This window comes from Apteryx rowi, unplaced genomic scaffold (assembly GCF_003343035.1).
Source record: "Apteryx rowi isolate R43461 unplaced genomic scaffold, aptRow1 scaffold_802, whole genome shotgun sequence".
NCBI classification, from domain to species: domain Eukaryota; kingdom Metazoa; phylum Chordata; class Aves; order Apterygiformes; family Apterygidae; genus Apteryx; species Apteryx rowi.
The window spans coordinates 115,597-131,595 of NW_020451097.1; the positions used below are offsets into that span (position 1 = coordinate 115,597).

The following is a 15,999-nucleotide window of genomic DNA, read 5'->3' on the forward strand; positions in this document are numbered from 1 at the left end:
GGCCAGAAGCTGAGATCTGTGCACGTGCCATGACTGCTGTTAGGGCAGAAGAGTATCTAGCTGGTGGACAGAGGTACTCGTGATGTATGTCAGAATGCATTTGTGGGCTGAGCCTCTCAAAATATATTTCCTGTAGAAAAGCCTCTATTCTTACAAAGAAACAGTGAGGCAGAGAAGCAAGAGAAGTTAGTCACATCTAATCCAGTCATCTCCTAATGTCCACATTTTTTTCCTGGAAAAAATGTGGGGTCAACCCCCACAACCTAGCTATTATTGAGGTGGTGATATATGAGAGACTAGTGCAAGGCTTAGGCACACATCAGCATTTTAAACTTCTGTTCTCAGTTTGAGTGCCACATAATGATAGATAATAAGCCACTCATCCTGTCAAAGTCACTTAACCCCAATATGTGTCTTAAAAAAAACCAATTGCTCACAAACAGGAGAAAAGGTCAGGAATGCTGATGAATAGACTAGAGGGTTATAGCCTAACCTTCTAGCCTAGAGGGAATAACCTAGAATATAATAGTCATTTAGAGCTGCATCCTCTTTTCCTGGTACACTCAGCAGGATTCAAGGTGGTGAGAGAGAAAAGTAAGAGGAGTCAAAAGGATTGGGGTGAAGGAAGAATAAAGCACTGAAATTGTGGTGAAATCTATGAATGAGAAATTAGAGGGAAAAAGCAAATGATCACCTCTGCATAGGATCTGTAAAAGCAACTCTGAAGGCAATAAACAGGCTAGTCTACAGGTTGGAGCTGTAGAAGGAACAGTGTGAATTCAGAGGAAATGTTTGTGAAAAAAGTAGCCAAGATAAATCTAAGAGATGTCAAACACAGTGATGAAAAAGGCTTTGGGCATCCATGTCCAAACTTAATGATCCTCTAATTCCCCCTCAGCCAAAGGTAGATATCCGTAGGCAACTATGACACTTCGGACACGTAAAAAGCAAAAAAAAAGAATCCACAAAAAAAAGAATCCACAAAAATTGAAATAGCTCCTATAGACTCAAAAAATCACTCCCAGTATCCTTAATCTTGTAATGTAAGGTCTGCGAGCACAAATCCCTTCAGCATTAAACCTACATTTCCCACATTAACCACTAGATAATAGGTTAAAAGGTAGCCGCACCCAGCTGTAGTTTTGCAGAAAAGTACTGATTCCACATAGAAACTTGACTATAGAGAGTGAAAAGGTTTGAGCATCCCTGGTGGTGCCCTGCTCACAAGACTTTCTGTTAAGTTTTTTTTTTTTTAGGTATGTATCTCTTTGTACATTCTACGGGAAGCTAAAAGCACCCAAAAGTGAAAAACTACAGTGATAAAACTTGAGCTGCATAAGTCTAAAATAGTAAGTTACTTCTAAACTACTGAAACCTATTCTAATTGAAAGGCAGAGCCAGTTAAGAAGAGCAGCAATTTTTTTTCCATCCAAAATTATGACCTTCTGGAACAGTTAGTCTAATCCATGTTGCAAGAGAAGCCTAAACTTGTTTTAGCCCCAAGTAAAATACAGAGGCTGAGAACAGTAAGGAGTTACCTACTTCACTAAATCTGGGAGAACTAGTGAGCCTCTTTTTTTGTTATCAGTAATGCCCACTAACAGCTGTGACTTTGCCATCCAAGCAACTCAGGAGTATACAGAGAAGTAAGCACAGTACTAAGTTAGAACAGCATAGACCAGGACAGGAATCTGCTGAGACCCAGTTATGCCTCTACAGGTTTTGGTAGCAATGTTCAAGTGTGCACTGTGTCTCAGACCCAAGTGGTTTATGGTGGTTTCCTTTTCACAAATTCTTCCTCATTCTGTACACAGAAAAGCAATGTCCAAAGAATAAGTTAGGATTTTTTTTACCAAGGATAAYGCTGCCTGGGGAACCCCAGCTTCATCTGTTAACAAATGCTGCAGTGACTAAAGCAGGGGGTGGCCAAAGAGAAAGCATGATCTTGTGTTTATGGTGCCCAAAGGAACTGGATTATGTCCCTGATTCATTCACGGAAGAAGATCTCCATAGAAATTAATCCACCTCAGAAAAAGTTACAAGTAGTGTGGAGAAGATCAGCACGTCACTCCATGAGAGTTAAAGCTAACCTAAATCAAGTCAACCTCAGATATGATCTCCTTTGTGTACCACATCCCCTTTCTCCCTTGTGCCCACCCTGGTTATTATGCATCCCACAGAGAGCACACCGTATCAAAAACAAACTCTGCGAAATAAAACCCATTTGATCCCTGCTGATTTATCTCCTTGATCTGGCTCCTGCGTGATGAGACATGGGCCAGTGCCAGCCCAGTGACATGGGAAGGCAGAATGACACAGCCATGGGTGCAGAAAACAGAACTACAGTCATGCTTGCTTGCATTGCTGAGGTACCGCACCATAATGTACAGGCCACTGAACTGTGGGAATAAAGCAAATTCTTGAACAGCTGATCACTAAGTGGGCGTTACTCATTTCGTGCACTGAATAAGGCAGGGATATTGTACACATTAAAATTTTTTAAAAGTACTAAAATGTGTAGATCCAAGTGGAAACGGGACATGGATAATCTCAGTTTTGGCATAGCTCAACTTTTGAGGGCTTTACTTTGCAGCTTTGAACATTTCTTTTTCATAACTTTTTGTGTATGTATAATTTATGACATTCTTTGTGCACCTAAATATAATTCCTTATATCTCCAAGACATCCTAGAAATGCTAAGAAGTGTTTTTTCTCAGACAGGCTAACAGAGAAAACCAATTTTGGTGTGTTTGTAGGCCAAACCATTTTTGAGAGCTGATTCAATTAGAAACTGAAACCATATACAAAATACACTACAGATAGCCTTCAAAACACCATATATACACTGCTTTTTGTCTGACCCTTAACAATGTTCTAAGAAAAACAGTACCCTGGGACAAGAAAAAAACATTCAGCATCTCAAGAACATCTGTTCTTCTGGAAAATAAGAACATGATACACTGGACTTTTAATCACTTCATTTCAAACAGAACTACAAAATGCGTAATCTTCTCTATAAATTAAACTGTCATGGAAAGATACTCAGAGACACTCTACCATTAATATTTTGCCATAGTGAACACTGAAAATTTACTCCTACTCTTCCTTTTCTGTCCTGTAATATATGTTAGCTATGACAAAATTCATCCCAAAGCTAGTCAGGCTGAAAATATCACACACTCCCTCTCCTTGTCAATGAAGTTTTTTCCCTTCCCATCTTCTATTCTTCGTTAGATCCTATATATATATTCTTACTAACATTATCTCCAATATTTTGTTGGCAGATGAATCCAGTGCCATGCTGGATATTTTCCTGACATTCGTTTTAAATGCTAGTTCTTTCCTTAATTTTATCCTAGCTTTAAGGTAGGAAATGATCCACTTCTCATGATTTTTCAGCTATGGCCACCTTTAAACACCACTGACAACAGACAGTTTGGTAGGGTGAGTGCCACGAAAGCACTTTCAGCACTATTACTGCAGAAATCCTAGGAAATGTAGGTTATGTAGAACCTTACTCTGATCAGATGCAAGACTGAGATCAAGTTTGACCAAATAGTGTCTCTTTAATGTGAGTATCTGCTAGTGGCTCCTCTTGATTGTGGGAACAGGAAATACTTATGATGGTAGTGGCATGAAATTTAAACATCCTCTCAGATTTTAACAGGAATATTTATTTCTTAGCATCAGCCTCCTCTGGCATTTCCTGTTTTGTGGCTCATGATGGACTCCACATAGTTTAACAGCAGTTAACATTCAGTAACAAACATACAAAAAAAAATAAGTTAACAGATTTGATACACCCTGATACACCCTACTGCTTTTAGACACAGTTCTTCATGAATTGTCACAGGAACAAATCACTACAGTACAGCAGTATTTAGTGTTTCATAATCTATAAAAGCTAGTCCTGCTCAGAGACCAGAGATGAATTCTCACCTTCCAAAGTCTAGTACTACTATCAGCTTTTGCTGACAGTCAACCTGTACTGAGTTGCTACATGCCACAGAAGCAAGATGGTTCCCAGAAAGAACAGCTATTTTGTCCTGAGTACCCAAAAAGGGACAGGGAATTAGTGGTACAAATCCACCAGGAGTGTTATCTTCTGGTACAGGTATCAGCTTACCAAAAATATATCATCAAAGAAGCGAAGAGCAACAAATCAAACATTATACTGGATCAAAATGCTAGAGGACGGCAATCAGCAGCAGCAGTTACCACTGAAATGGTGAGACACATCTGTCTACTAACACTCATGTGATAGACACATTTTCAGCTTGAGGACATACCATTTTTGAGACTCATTTTCTGCTCACATCATGTGCCTTGCCTTTCAGTGTTAATAAGCTAAGACACCAGTCCTATACTGAGCTCCAATCTGGCAGATCTGCATTCCTCACAGGTGTGCAGAGAAGCTGCATGTAGTATAAAAGGATTTTTTTTTTTCCTAATCTTACTTCTTGCACCGTCACCCATATCTAACCTATCAACCTATCTAACCTATCAACCTATCTAACCTATCAACCTATCTAACCTATCATCATCAGGGCTGGCTGGAATGAAGTAGGCTGGAGATTTGTATGTTGCCCCCCAGAAAGTAGGACACAATTAATTTTGCTCAAGGAATACAAAACTATTTGTGAAAAAGGAGAATGCTTGGTGTCCAGATTATGGCATCTAATCCAGTAGGAAAAGACCTGGCTATAGCAAGGACGGCTGAGTATATAGATTTGGTATGGTTAGCTGAATAATCAGCATCCAGAAATTAATATTCTAGGTTCTACTCACAACTACGCTTAAAGTGACATAAGGTGACTTCCTAATTCTGTGGATTACCAAAAGGGATTTGTGAACCGTACAGAAATATTTGCAAAAATGAGTAATGGAGGGCAAAACTAGAACCCCACGTCTGTTGGCTCCTAATTTAAAAGATAGGTGAAAAGGCCTTTTTCCCATATAATATATATTAGAGACATTTTACCAGATGCAAGCAAGCAAAAAAACAAGCAGCAGGAAAGCTGTATGACACTTGCTAGGTCTGTGACTGTGCTGGGCTGTTGTAGTGCAGAGTTTTTTAAATGAAAACAGAAACAACTCACAACTTCAGGAGAAATTTGGAGCTTTATTTGTGAGTCAATGGCTATCTTTACATACTGGGAAATGGTGAAAAGTTTTTGGACAACATTCATATTAGACTCAATACTGGGGGAAATGATTAAATGGCAGAAAAATGGCTACCAGCAATCCTTTATGAGGACTTCTCATCAAAAAGACCTTTTTCTCCCCAGCCTGAGCTCACTCATTTTAATTATATGCTGCAAAACCCACCTACTTTCATGGATATTTGAGGAGAGTATTGCCTGAGGAACTTGGCAATGGAGGTTGTCACTGGCAGAAAAAATGGTTATGAAGGGCATGATATAAATGGCATATTTTTTAGATTTGACAGTAGGAATCTTAAGTGTGGATTAAAAAAAAACACATTTGAAACAGTCTACGAAGACTTAAACTGTATATCAATAGGAGGTCATTCCTGATTGCCATCTCTCATTTTTTCTCACGTTAATATTAGCAACTGACACTCTTACATGCTGTCATAGTTAATACTTCATACTGTCTGAAAGCAGGATAGCAAGCTTTTAAAAGCAGTATTGCTGCAGGTATAATGATAGTTGAGACAATGTTCAGGTCAGAATTGAAGTAACATTGGGAAGAAAGGCAAAATGGTGCAGTAATTTATTAACCCTCAAAGATAAAAAGCAATTTAACACATTATTTAGAAAGAAAGAATTCATGTCAGGAAATAACAATTGATATATCACCAGACATTCACAAGAATGCACGCTATCACGCAATCATTAGTCTTTTGCACCAGACACATCCATAGACAAGAATATTTCCATACCAAACCCACGGGAGATAAATACTTGCTTAGTCTAGTCTTGGACACTCAGTAACAGGTCAACAACCTGACTTAGAAAGCTAAGACTCAACTTGGAAAAACGCCTGAGGGGAGAAAGCAAGAAAATGGAGAGTTACTGTCTACCAAAGAAACATTCTGGACTCTATAATAAGAACGTTATGTTTGTTGTGTGTGGATATTGTAGTTGTTACTGGCTTTAAAAGAAAAACAAAACAAAAAAATCATTTACCAGGGCCATTATTTAAAAATGGTGGTTCCACGGTGCAGATGAATGGTAATATAAATCATATTTCAATATAAGAAACAGTTTAGTACATCCTTACCAAGAACTCAAGTTCTTGTTCTTATTTGCAGGCAGCAAATTATGTTCAGAAGTCCCATACTAACTCCATAATAATCCAATCTAGAAAAGAGAACAGCATTATCACTTGAAGCTAGAAGAATAACCAAGGACTTCAGCTCTGTGGAGAAGGACCTGGGAGTGCTGGTGGACAACAAGTTAAGCATGAGCCAGCAATGTGCCCTTGTGGCCAACAAGGCCAATGGTATCCTGGGGTGCATCAGGAAGAGTGTTGCCAGCAGGTCGAGGGAGGTGATCCTCCCCCTCTATTCAGCCCTGATGAGGCCACATCTGGAGTACTGTGTCCAGTTCTGGGCTCCCCAGTACAAGAGAGACATGGAGCTACTAGAGCAAGGCCAGCGGAGGGCTACAAAGATGATTAGGGGACTGGAGCATCTCTCTTATGAGGAAAGGCTGAGAGAGCTGGGCCTGTTTTAGCACGGAGAAGAGAAGACAGAGGGGAGATCTTATCAATATATACAAATATCTGAAGGGAGGGTGTCAAGAGGATGAGGCCAGACTCTTTTCAGTGGTGCCCAGCGACAGGACGCGAGGCAACGGGCACAAACTGAAACACAGACAGTTCCGGCTGAACATGAGAAAAAACTTCACTGTGAGGGTGACAGCGCACTGGAACAGGTTGCCCAGAGAGGTTGTGGAGTCTCCTTCTCTGGAGATTTTCAAAACCCGCCTGTGCAATCCTGTGCAACATGCTCTAGGTGACTCCGCTTGAGCAGGGGGGGTTGGACTTAGACAATCTCTGGGAGTCCCTTCCAGCCTCAACCATTCTGTGATTCTGTGTGATTCTGTGACTGAAAAGATCTCAAAAATATATATTCTTGGAAAAGAGTTATAAACTCAACTGCTCAAGAACTGGTAAAGAACAAACAATTTCTACCATTGATTTCTACCATCTCTCTTTTTACTGATTAATTTGTCATCTTATTCAGACAGGGGTTTAGTCTGCTTTGCTTTCTTTTAATTTTCATTCCTGAGTAAGTACATACTCCGTTACTTGATTTACAGAACAATTAAGAAAAACAATATATCACATGCATACTGATGAAACCTCAACTCGGATCAGAACGTGCTCTCTTGTGAAGGCTTTGTACCTGTGCTAAACAACAGAAGCAACAAAACGCCTATTTAGAACACTCTACAGAAAATTGCCATCTATCTGGCTTGGACTGCTGAAAGTACAGCACCTTTAGGAGTGAATTCTAGCTAGAGTTTGCAAACAAACAGGTGAAAACTCATAGAAAACACTACCAAGAGAGACTACAGAAAGAAGATTTTGAAACTCCCAGACAGAACCTGAACTGTGATTGAAGGCTGATGTTCACACAAGTAATGTACAACACAACAAGCACTGAAGAATGAGAGTGGGTGGGGAATATGCAGCAAGACAAGAAGAGCTGTGGTGAAACAGGCAATTCTTCCAACACCCTACAGAAGAAAGTATCCCCTCCCATACCTGCTCTGTAGGGCTATTAAATCAGTGTCAAGAGTTAGTCATGGCTGAGAATCTGTTATTTTCTAACCCCCTCCCTTTTTTTTTACTGTAGGTTTAAACTTAACTAAACGATGTGTTAGTTTAATGACAGAGTGACAGAAGCTTTATTAAAAAACTGACTTTTTTTTAAGGATGACTGATATTTAATCCAAGCTCAGGAGCTGGAATTTAGAGCCCCAGACCTAATGCTCTAGGGTCTTAGCAGCTTACCACCACAATATGTTTCTTGCTCAAAGAAATTTTTTTGTCTCCATTTAACGAATCCTACTTCTATAAGAGAAGAACTCAAGCTTGTCAAACCCACAGGGTGCCCAGCTCCTAGTGGATACAGAGAGATCTAGAATAGGAAAAGTTTGTGCTCTGTGCACTGCTAAAGAAACATTACATTTTGGTGAGTTATACACCTTCTTCTCACCCCACTGAAGTTCTGAAGTCTAAATGGAGTCCAACCTGAAACTTAGGTTTCAATGCAGGAAAAAACAGACCTTTGTTGAAAAACAGAGAACAGCTGAATTATATAAATTAAATAAATTGCAAGTGTACCATCAACTTGGCGTGGGAAGAAATAGAGCTCAAGCAATTAAAAACTGTACTCACATGGGAAAATAAACTATCCTTTCTTGATTAGAAGCAAGCTACTTTAATGTATCTATGCTTCACTGTAGTCGGAGGTGAGAAACTCATGCAATTTCAGGGTTGCTATAGCAATATAAAGCCTTCAAACAGACAATGACGTACAGTTCACAGTCATTTCCAGACCCCGTTGATGTCAGCCTATTCGTTCCTGTTACCCCTCCCTAACCTAACTGGTCTTTTCAGTCACTTCAGTGTTTGGTAAACATGTCTTGGGCTATATGCTTCTCCTTCCCTGCTTTTAGCATAAATTAAAGCAGTAACCTACTACTGGCAGCATTGATAGTAAAAGCAAAACTCCTGAGCCTGACTTAACACAGGGGTTTCTGATATTACCAGTCTTTAATGAGTTACAATCAACACCATTTTCTTAAATCCATTTATATCTGATTTCAAATGAGGTTGAATGCTGTATGTGTAGGAAACAAGCTCTGAAGCTAATGGACTCTACAAGCTGGGATGAAAGATTATGTTTGAGAGGTTTAATAGCTGCAGAGCAAAACTGTCATTACAGCAATCTGCTTAACAGCAGACGAAGAACTTACAACACTATAATATATCCGCAAACCTATTAGCTGTAGAATAAGAAGCTTGTTAGCTGTAGCAACCAAACAGCTGCACAGTGAGGTGATGTATTGCTGGGCTGCCCAATTAGTACTTCTGAGATAGGAGTCTGGTGCATTTCACAGACTATAAACTCAAAGGAAAAGGATTTCATATGACTTAAGGTTTAATTGACCTTCTGTTAATGGAGATGATTAACTTGGTCTTGAATAATTATGATCCCACCGTATTTAGTTTTTAAGGCACTGATAAGATAAGTCAGGCAGTGTTTATAAATGGTATAAATTGAATAATTCTAGATATTTTATAAAATAGTGACCTCAGCAAATTGTTTTCTTTTGCCTGTCTCTGATTTAGTAGCCTCACAGATCTTGCTAAACTTCCTGATTTGTGTGCTTGTAGAAAAAGCACAATAATGAACACCTTGATCCCTTCTGTCCTGATTTGAGTAAAACTAATTGGCAAAATCAAGCACCTGAAATTTTTATTTTTGAAAATGGCTTATTCTGTTAGTTTGGTAAATGACACACATTTGGTATTTTTCTCTTGCTGAGTTCCTTGATGAACATAATTTGTAAATATCATGATGCCTGACTAGTTGTAAAAAAAGCACATAAAATTTTGCTAATTATCACGGAGAGAAAACTGTGATAAGAACTCTACAAATGCAGCTTTGCAATATCTTTATTTCCTCTCGCACTAGGACTAACTATGCATATTTTATTGCTGAAAGACAGATTCATTATATCACTGTTCAGATGTTTTCAGAATTCATTGCTTTATCAGCCTGAATACAATATCTCTTACACTGAAACACAATAGAGCTTTTACTGATTGCCATTAATAATATTTCCTACCTTATTTCCATAATCTTTTACTTTAAAAGCCAAGAGAGATATTATTTATTAGTGCCTGTGTTCTTAAGTAAATCAGCTTATAAAACAAGGACTTGATCTTAGTCAAAGACTAACATATAGAAAAAATTATGGTTTGTATAATTGTCTATCTCATCATTTGTCCCTTTGCAAAATTGGTTATACTTTAATGATCTATGTAGTTTCTTAGTAGGTGGTTTTCTTGCACTACAGTGTTTTGTTTGAACCCTTCATGCACTCTCAAGTGTTTTGCTTTCCATCTTCTAGAAAGAAATCACAAAACCCACTGAAAAACTAACAATAATTATTACAAGAAATAAAACTAGCCCTAAGTAAAACTCAATTCTTTCATCTCCCTCCCTGTGGGTGCAGCATATTTTATACAATGTGTCTAAATGCCATATTCCAGTAGAGAAATTAGCAATGAACCTGTGTTTAAACTGCAGATATTCCCTGTAAAATAGCCTGCTTTACCCAATCAAAAATGCAAATATTTTTAAAAATATGTTCAATCATTTTTGATGATCTAAACAGATCTCATAAGGCCAAATAATTCGGATTTTCTATGTTTTGTTGCATCATGTTCTATGCATTAGCAAATGATGACATTTTTTGCATCTTTCTATAATTGGAATGGGGGAAATTCAATGAATTATGACATAAATGAGGCTAGGAGACATGATTGCTTCTTGCTTGTTCTTCTTAATATATTTCCACTGATTACAACTTTATTTCCATTCTCAGGAAGCACCTTGAAAACAAAGATGGACTAAAGTAGACAAGAAGTGGCCTGAAGATTCCCTTGCAAGACAATGCTGCAGCACAAACATTTACTATACCTAGTCAAAATATTATAAACACACAAAGGTGAAGAGTTGCTTTCTTTTGGACTTGAAAAATTAGTACAGTGAAATCAAACTTTTTCATGTTATTTTTGCAGAAAAAGACCAAGAAGTTATTGCCATTTTGAAAAATTTGAAACTGCAGAACAGTTATTTTCTTCCTGAATAAAATGTCATTTTACACAAGCGCATATCTTGGAGACTGTGTGTTGTGTCAGATATCCTTACACTGAAAGGGTGTTAAATCATCCTATTAATTTGGCAATAAGCTTTCTCAGTCTGTGAGAAAACTTAAGTGGGTAAGTAATGAATTTGGGGAGTTCAATTCTTAAGGACAATACTAGGGAAGCAGGAAACTCCATGCAGATTAAACACAAACAGAATGTTGGGAGATGGGAAAAATAACAAGAAACAGTATGTATTTGCATTTTGGATGAAACTGAAATTGACTTTTAAGAACTTTTAAAACTACTTTTTCCTAATTAAAGGCACAAGCTGTTGAGAAACCAGTAATGGCAATTTCTGAGACTGTAACTGAGTTGAGCACAACTTGCAGGGTTCCATGATACGGATCTGAGTTTTGGAGTATAACGTCAGTTTTGCCTCAGATCTGTTATAAACTAGTGTCTTAAGAGACACCCAAGCACAGCCTTCACTATTTTGTCCTTTGGATTAAAATGTCTTCATTGTTCCCTTTTCGCAAGGATTATGCTACTCAGATTTCTAAAACATGGTGAGAGCTAGCCTCATCTGCCTAACTAGCATATTTAAGGATGAATATAACCAGGTGTGGTCATAAATAAGTTCTCCTGATTTTCTGTGGATTGGCATTCAACTGTTTCCAGACACAGTGGGAAAAAGCTGATGATTTAAATCTTCTCAGGCTGTCGTTTGTATTTCATATTTTTTTTCCCAACTGCTCTATCTTGTATAGCAAAGACGACAGATTTGATTCATTATCAGACAGACTATGTAACATAATCTACTACGCAACACAGCAGGCAATGCTAGGTACCTCTCTTGTAACCCTTGTAAAGACACAGTCCTGCAGTCCTGCATGGAGAAGAAATACAGCAAGCAAGGCAAGGTGTAATCCTGGGCCCCCAGAATCTCTTTGAGGATCTTTGCAATTGCTGCTTCTGCTGTGTGTTTACTTTGGCTCTTGAATCTGATGTGGTACCCAAGATAACAGATCCCTGGTACCCAGGGATCAGGACAGGGGATGGCAGAACTGTAGGTATTTCTTCAGCAGTGGTCTTCACCTAGTGTCTGTTCTGAGAGAAAGGTGATGCCCGGTAAAAATATTTAGTTTGTGCTGGCACTGTTCACTACTTGAAAGTGACTTGAAACCATCTTGGTGTGCTGTCACCTGTGAGTTACTTTATTCTTTCTTTGGCTGGCAGCCAAACATCATTCAGGATGCTATCACAAAATGCTTCCCCCAGGACTGAATTGGAAGCCCTGAATCAAATCCTTTACCACACTCTGCTTCCTTTTTCCTTCCATCCTCCAGAGATATTTTCTGTGGGCCAGCCTTAATTACAGAAGGCCTGTAACAGGAAGTGAATGGTGATTTTTTTCCCTCCAAACACAATATAAATTTCTTAAGTTATAGTTTCAATGTGCTATATAAATTTAAAAGAGGCCCCAGGATTTGAACAATTTTAACTGTGCTTCAGTATTTCTTACTGATGCTAATATTTCAGTTTAGTTGAGGATTAGGCCTTTATGTATTTCTATACATGAATAACTAAGAATGTGTTTGCTTGGTATTGCCAACTTCAGTATTTAATTATGGCATGAATCTGTATTAAATCCAGCTGTTTGGTCCAATACTAACTGTCACTAAGTATATTTACAGCAAAACAGTATTTTGCTCCGCAAAAACAATGCAGCTAAGCACTGTTCATATACAATGCTGATTGTTGCTAGGAGAGAAAGTGGAAGAGAATGAATTAATAAATATTTACCTCACTTTGAACTGTTATATTAACAGGATCCCTATCCAGAAGAGAGGATGTAAGAGAAACGAGACTTTTTATAAAACTTGTGTCAGCTGAACAACTGCAAGTAAAATAGTCAGTAAATCTGCATGACAAGGAAGTGAAATGCAGCACTGTGGAGCATGGTGGTTGCTGCCCTGCACACTATGAACTGGGAAGCCACAATTTGGTGGAGGCCAAATCTGAAGTTCCAGGCCGGTATGTGAAGCTTGCAAAAATTTGTTTAAAATCTGTAAAAAAAAAAAGAGCGACTGCAGATAAGATGTGGAAGAGCTCGCGGACAGGATATGTTACCTGTCTTATGACTGGAGGGCCATAGAGCAAGCAAGCCTAGCAACAGAAGTAGTATAAAAGCACACACTGACCTTGAAGGACTTTGATTCAGGATCTGGAAATGGCAGGCAGGTAAAGGAGGCAGGATGCTGGTGAGGGATTCCCAGAGCGAGTCGGTAACCCGATCAGAGAAGGGGAGAAGAGTGCCTGTCCTCTTTCCCTCTCATGCATGCAAAAGCTAAAAAAGTATGGTGGATAAAGGCAACCATCTTGGTGGTGGCGATTTTCCTCAAGGGGGGAATCCTAGCTGGTGCAGGTTGTGACTAAGTAGTCTCAGACAACTAAGTGAGTTTGGTTTGGTTTCCAAAGTGACTGCTCCAGTTGTTCGCAGCGGGTGCGCAGGCTGTGCAGTGAAGGGGACTGCGCGAGCCCTACGCACCCTGCGACACAGGCTCGCGTGCCGCAGAGAGACAAACCGTCCGCTCCCACAAGGCAAAGCAAGCTGCAAGGCTGGGCTGTCGCCGGTGCGTGCTAGTTAGCGCATTCGCAGGGAGTAAGCTCTCAGTGTTGCCTGTCACGTCTACACCCCACAGAGCAGCTCTTAGGAGGTTGCTGGTGAGGGAAAGCGCAGCAAGTACATGAAAGGGCTCTGCACACTCCCCCTAGTTCATGTGCCATCCACACACGGCTTGCAAAGAGGAGTAACTCTTCAGCTACTGTGGCTTGCTTTGCTCTCCCAAGACAGCGTGAGGGCTGCCTAAATCCCGCCCGTACATCTCTTCAGTGGCGTTACTCCCACCTCACCGTTCACTCAGCAGTTCTAGACGCCAARGGGTACTCGCCAGTGCGGCCTCCCCGCTGCTGGCAGCTCGGTGACATGTCCGGGCGCTTCTCCGCTGTCCGGCAGCGTCTGAGGCCGGCTCGCGCCTGTTTCGGACAAGCCACAGCGCCCGGGAACAGCCCACGGCTTCCTGCGCACGGAAAGCGCCTCCCGCCAAGGCCGCGCACCTCCCCGAGCCTCGCCGCGGGGGCCGCCCGGCTGCCCCGGGGCCGGCACCACCACCCCCACGCCGCGGGCGCTCCCAGGCTCCTGTTGTTGTTCGAGCTCTCGGCAGCTGCCGGCGGGGCGGGGCCGGGCTGGGCGGGCGGGGCTCGCGGGAGCGGCCAATCAGGCGGAGCCTCTGTGTCAGTTACATTAGTGGCCGCGGCCAGCTGGGGAGGTGCAGGCGGCGCGCGCCTCTCCATTTCTCTCGCGGGCAGGGGGGCGGGGCCGGGCTCGGGGCCGGGCGGGGCGGGGGGTTGTGAACTGGAGTCCTGGCTCGCGGGTGCGCGCGCGCCCTCGCTCTGCGGGTTCGGGACCGGACCATGGTGTTAACGGCTCCTCGGTGGCCCTGGGCCCTGCTGTGCCTGGTGGCCGCGCTGCTCTTCCCCGGGGCGGCCGGTGAGTGCATGTGGGCGCGTAGGGAGGGAGAGGAGGGAGGAAGCACGGGAGGTGGTGCCGGGGGGGCGGAGAGCGGCGGTGGTCGGCGAGCCTTGTCGGTTCCTTTCAACAACATGGCGGAGGGGCCGGTTGGGGCGGAGTCGTGTCCCCCCCCCCCCCGCCGTGTCCGAGCCTGGCAGAGGCCGGGGACGGCGCGTCCCTTTGTTGGCCGAGGGCAGCGGCGGCTCCGTGGGAGGGGCCGCGGCGCAGGGCAGGCGTGATGCCGCGGGGTGAGGAGGGGCGCTGGCGGCTTGCGCTGAGGGGGCGGTGAGGGATGGACGAGGTACCCCCCGCGGCCTCGGGAGAGCAGCCTCTTCCCCGGCTTTCCTTCCCCCTCGCCAGCCTTGCCCCGCAGAGCATCTCCCCAGAGTACTCCCCGCTCTGCTGCCACCCCTGTGGCGGACCCCGGCCGCTCCTTCCCTCCGAGGGGGCGAGCCGCTGTGGCCCGCCAAGGTAACGAGGCTCCCGGTGGCGGAGCACACCCCTCCCTCCCTTGAGGTCACTGTTGTTTTGCGTCTGGGTGGTTGGAGCAGAGCAGACTGTAAAAACTAACCGCTTGGGGATGATGTCTCCTTTGGAAAACTTCTGTCTGCATTGGCTTCGTCAACGGGCTAGGGGAAACCCGCTATGCTTGCAGGCAGGCTCCTCTCGGCGTGCTGAGGGTGCTTACAAACAGTACATGGGGGAGGAGAGATAGGAGGCATCAGCTCAGGGAGCGACGCGTTGAATGTTCCGCGTAGTGAAGGGGAAAGGCTCTCAAGTCCGAGGTTAGATGTTTTAACTAAACTAATGCACATTGTGGTGTGCTGCCACTGTCAGTTCTGAAAACTAGTGATGATTTAGGTAGATGATTTTTGTGTTAATAGTTGAACAGCTAATCTTTGTGCTGTGAGGCCCAAAACATGGGGAAACAAAATCTTAAGCGAATACTGTACAGGAAAACAGTTCTGTCCCTTTGGCCACTCCATACCTATGGTCTTTTGTAAGAGATGTGATATCAGAGGTATACTGCTGGATAGGTGATGTGTGAAACAGATGTTGTTAGTAACATTTGCAAAAGCAAAAACTAAAGTGATTATGAGACTTATAAATGATATATATGCTTTACTGTCCAATTGATTTAGATTTCAGCTTCTGTAGTATGTTAGATAATAGCAATCAATATACAAAACCTGTATTTTATAATGAGTGCCACTCTATGAATTCTTCTATAGACAGCATGTATATTGCTCTGGATTTTGAAGAGGAAAAGGAGATGTACCATGACACTCTCAGTTACAACTTGAAGACATCCCTCAATCTGGGTTTTTACTATGCTGTTCACATTTCACTTTAAGATAGTAATCATGCTGCAAAGAAAATATTACTTAAGGCAAAATATAACTTAGTATACTAAAATACCATATTAATTACTTGTATCTTTATTAAAGAAGATGGAGAATTTTTTAAATGGAAACAGTGAAATAAGCTTGAATTACCTTTTCGTGTGTGTGTGTGCTTAAAAAGATGCATCAGCCTTTAATAATTTAAAGCTTTCTTATGTAAAACATCAA

The 15,999-nt window shown here is 41.9% G+C and overlaps 1 protein-coding gene and 1 long non-coding RNA gene across 2 annotated transcripts in view; one reads left to right on the top strand and one right to left on the bottom strand.

Moving 5' to 3' along the window:
• Window positions 1–9,639: 9,639 nt before the first annotated feature.
• Window positions 9,640–14,017, bottom strand: LOC112977189. Its single transcript, XR_003257351.1, has 2 exons — window positions 13,059–14,017; window positions 9,640–12,923 (listed from the first exon to the last, which is right to left on the bottom strand). It is a non-coding gene; the product is annotated as an uncharacterized LOC112977189 (long non-coding RNA).
• Window positions 14,018–14,265: 248 nt separating this feature from the next.
• Window positions 14,266–15,999, top strand: part of TGFBR1 (transforming growth factor beta receptor 1) — a 35,038-nt gene continuing 33,304 nt past the window's right edge. Inside the window, exon 1 of the mRNA XM_026089229.1 lies at window positions 14,266–14,407. Within this exon, the coding sequence (XP_025945014.1) occupies window positions 14,332–14,407 (76 nt within the window). The 5' untranslated portion in view covers window positions 14,266–14,331. The remainder of the gene's footprint in view (window positions 14,408–15,999) is intronic.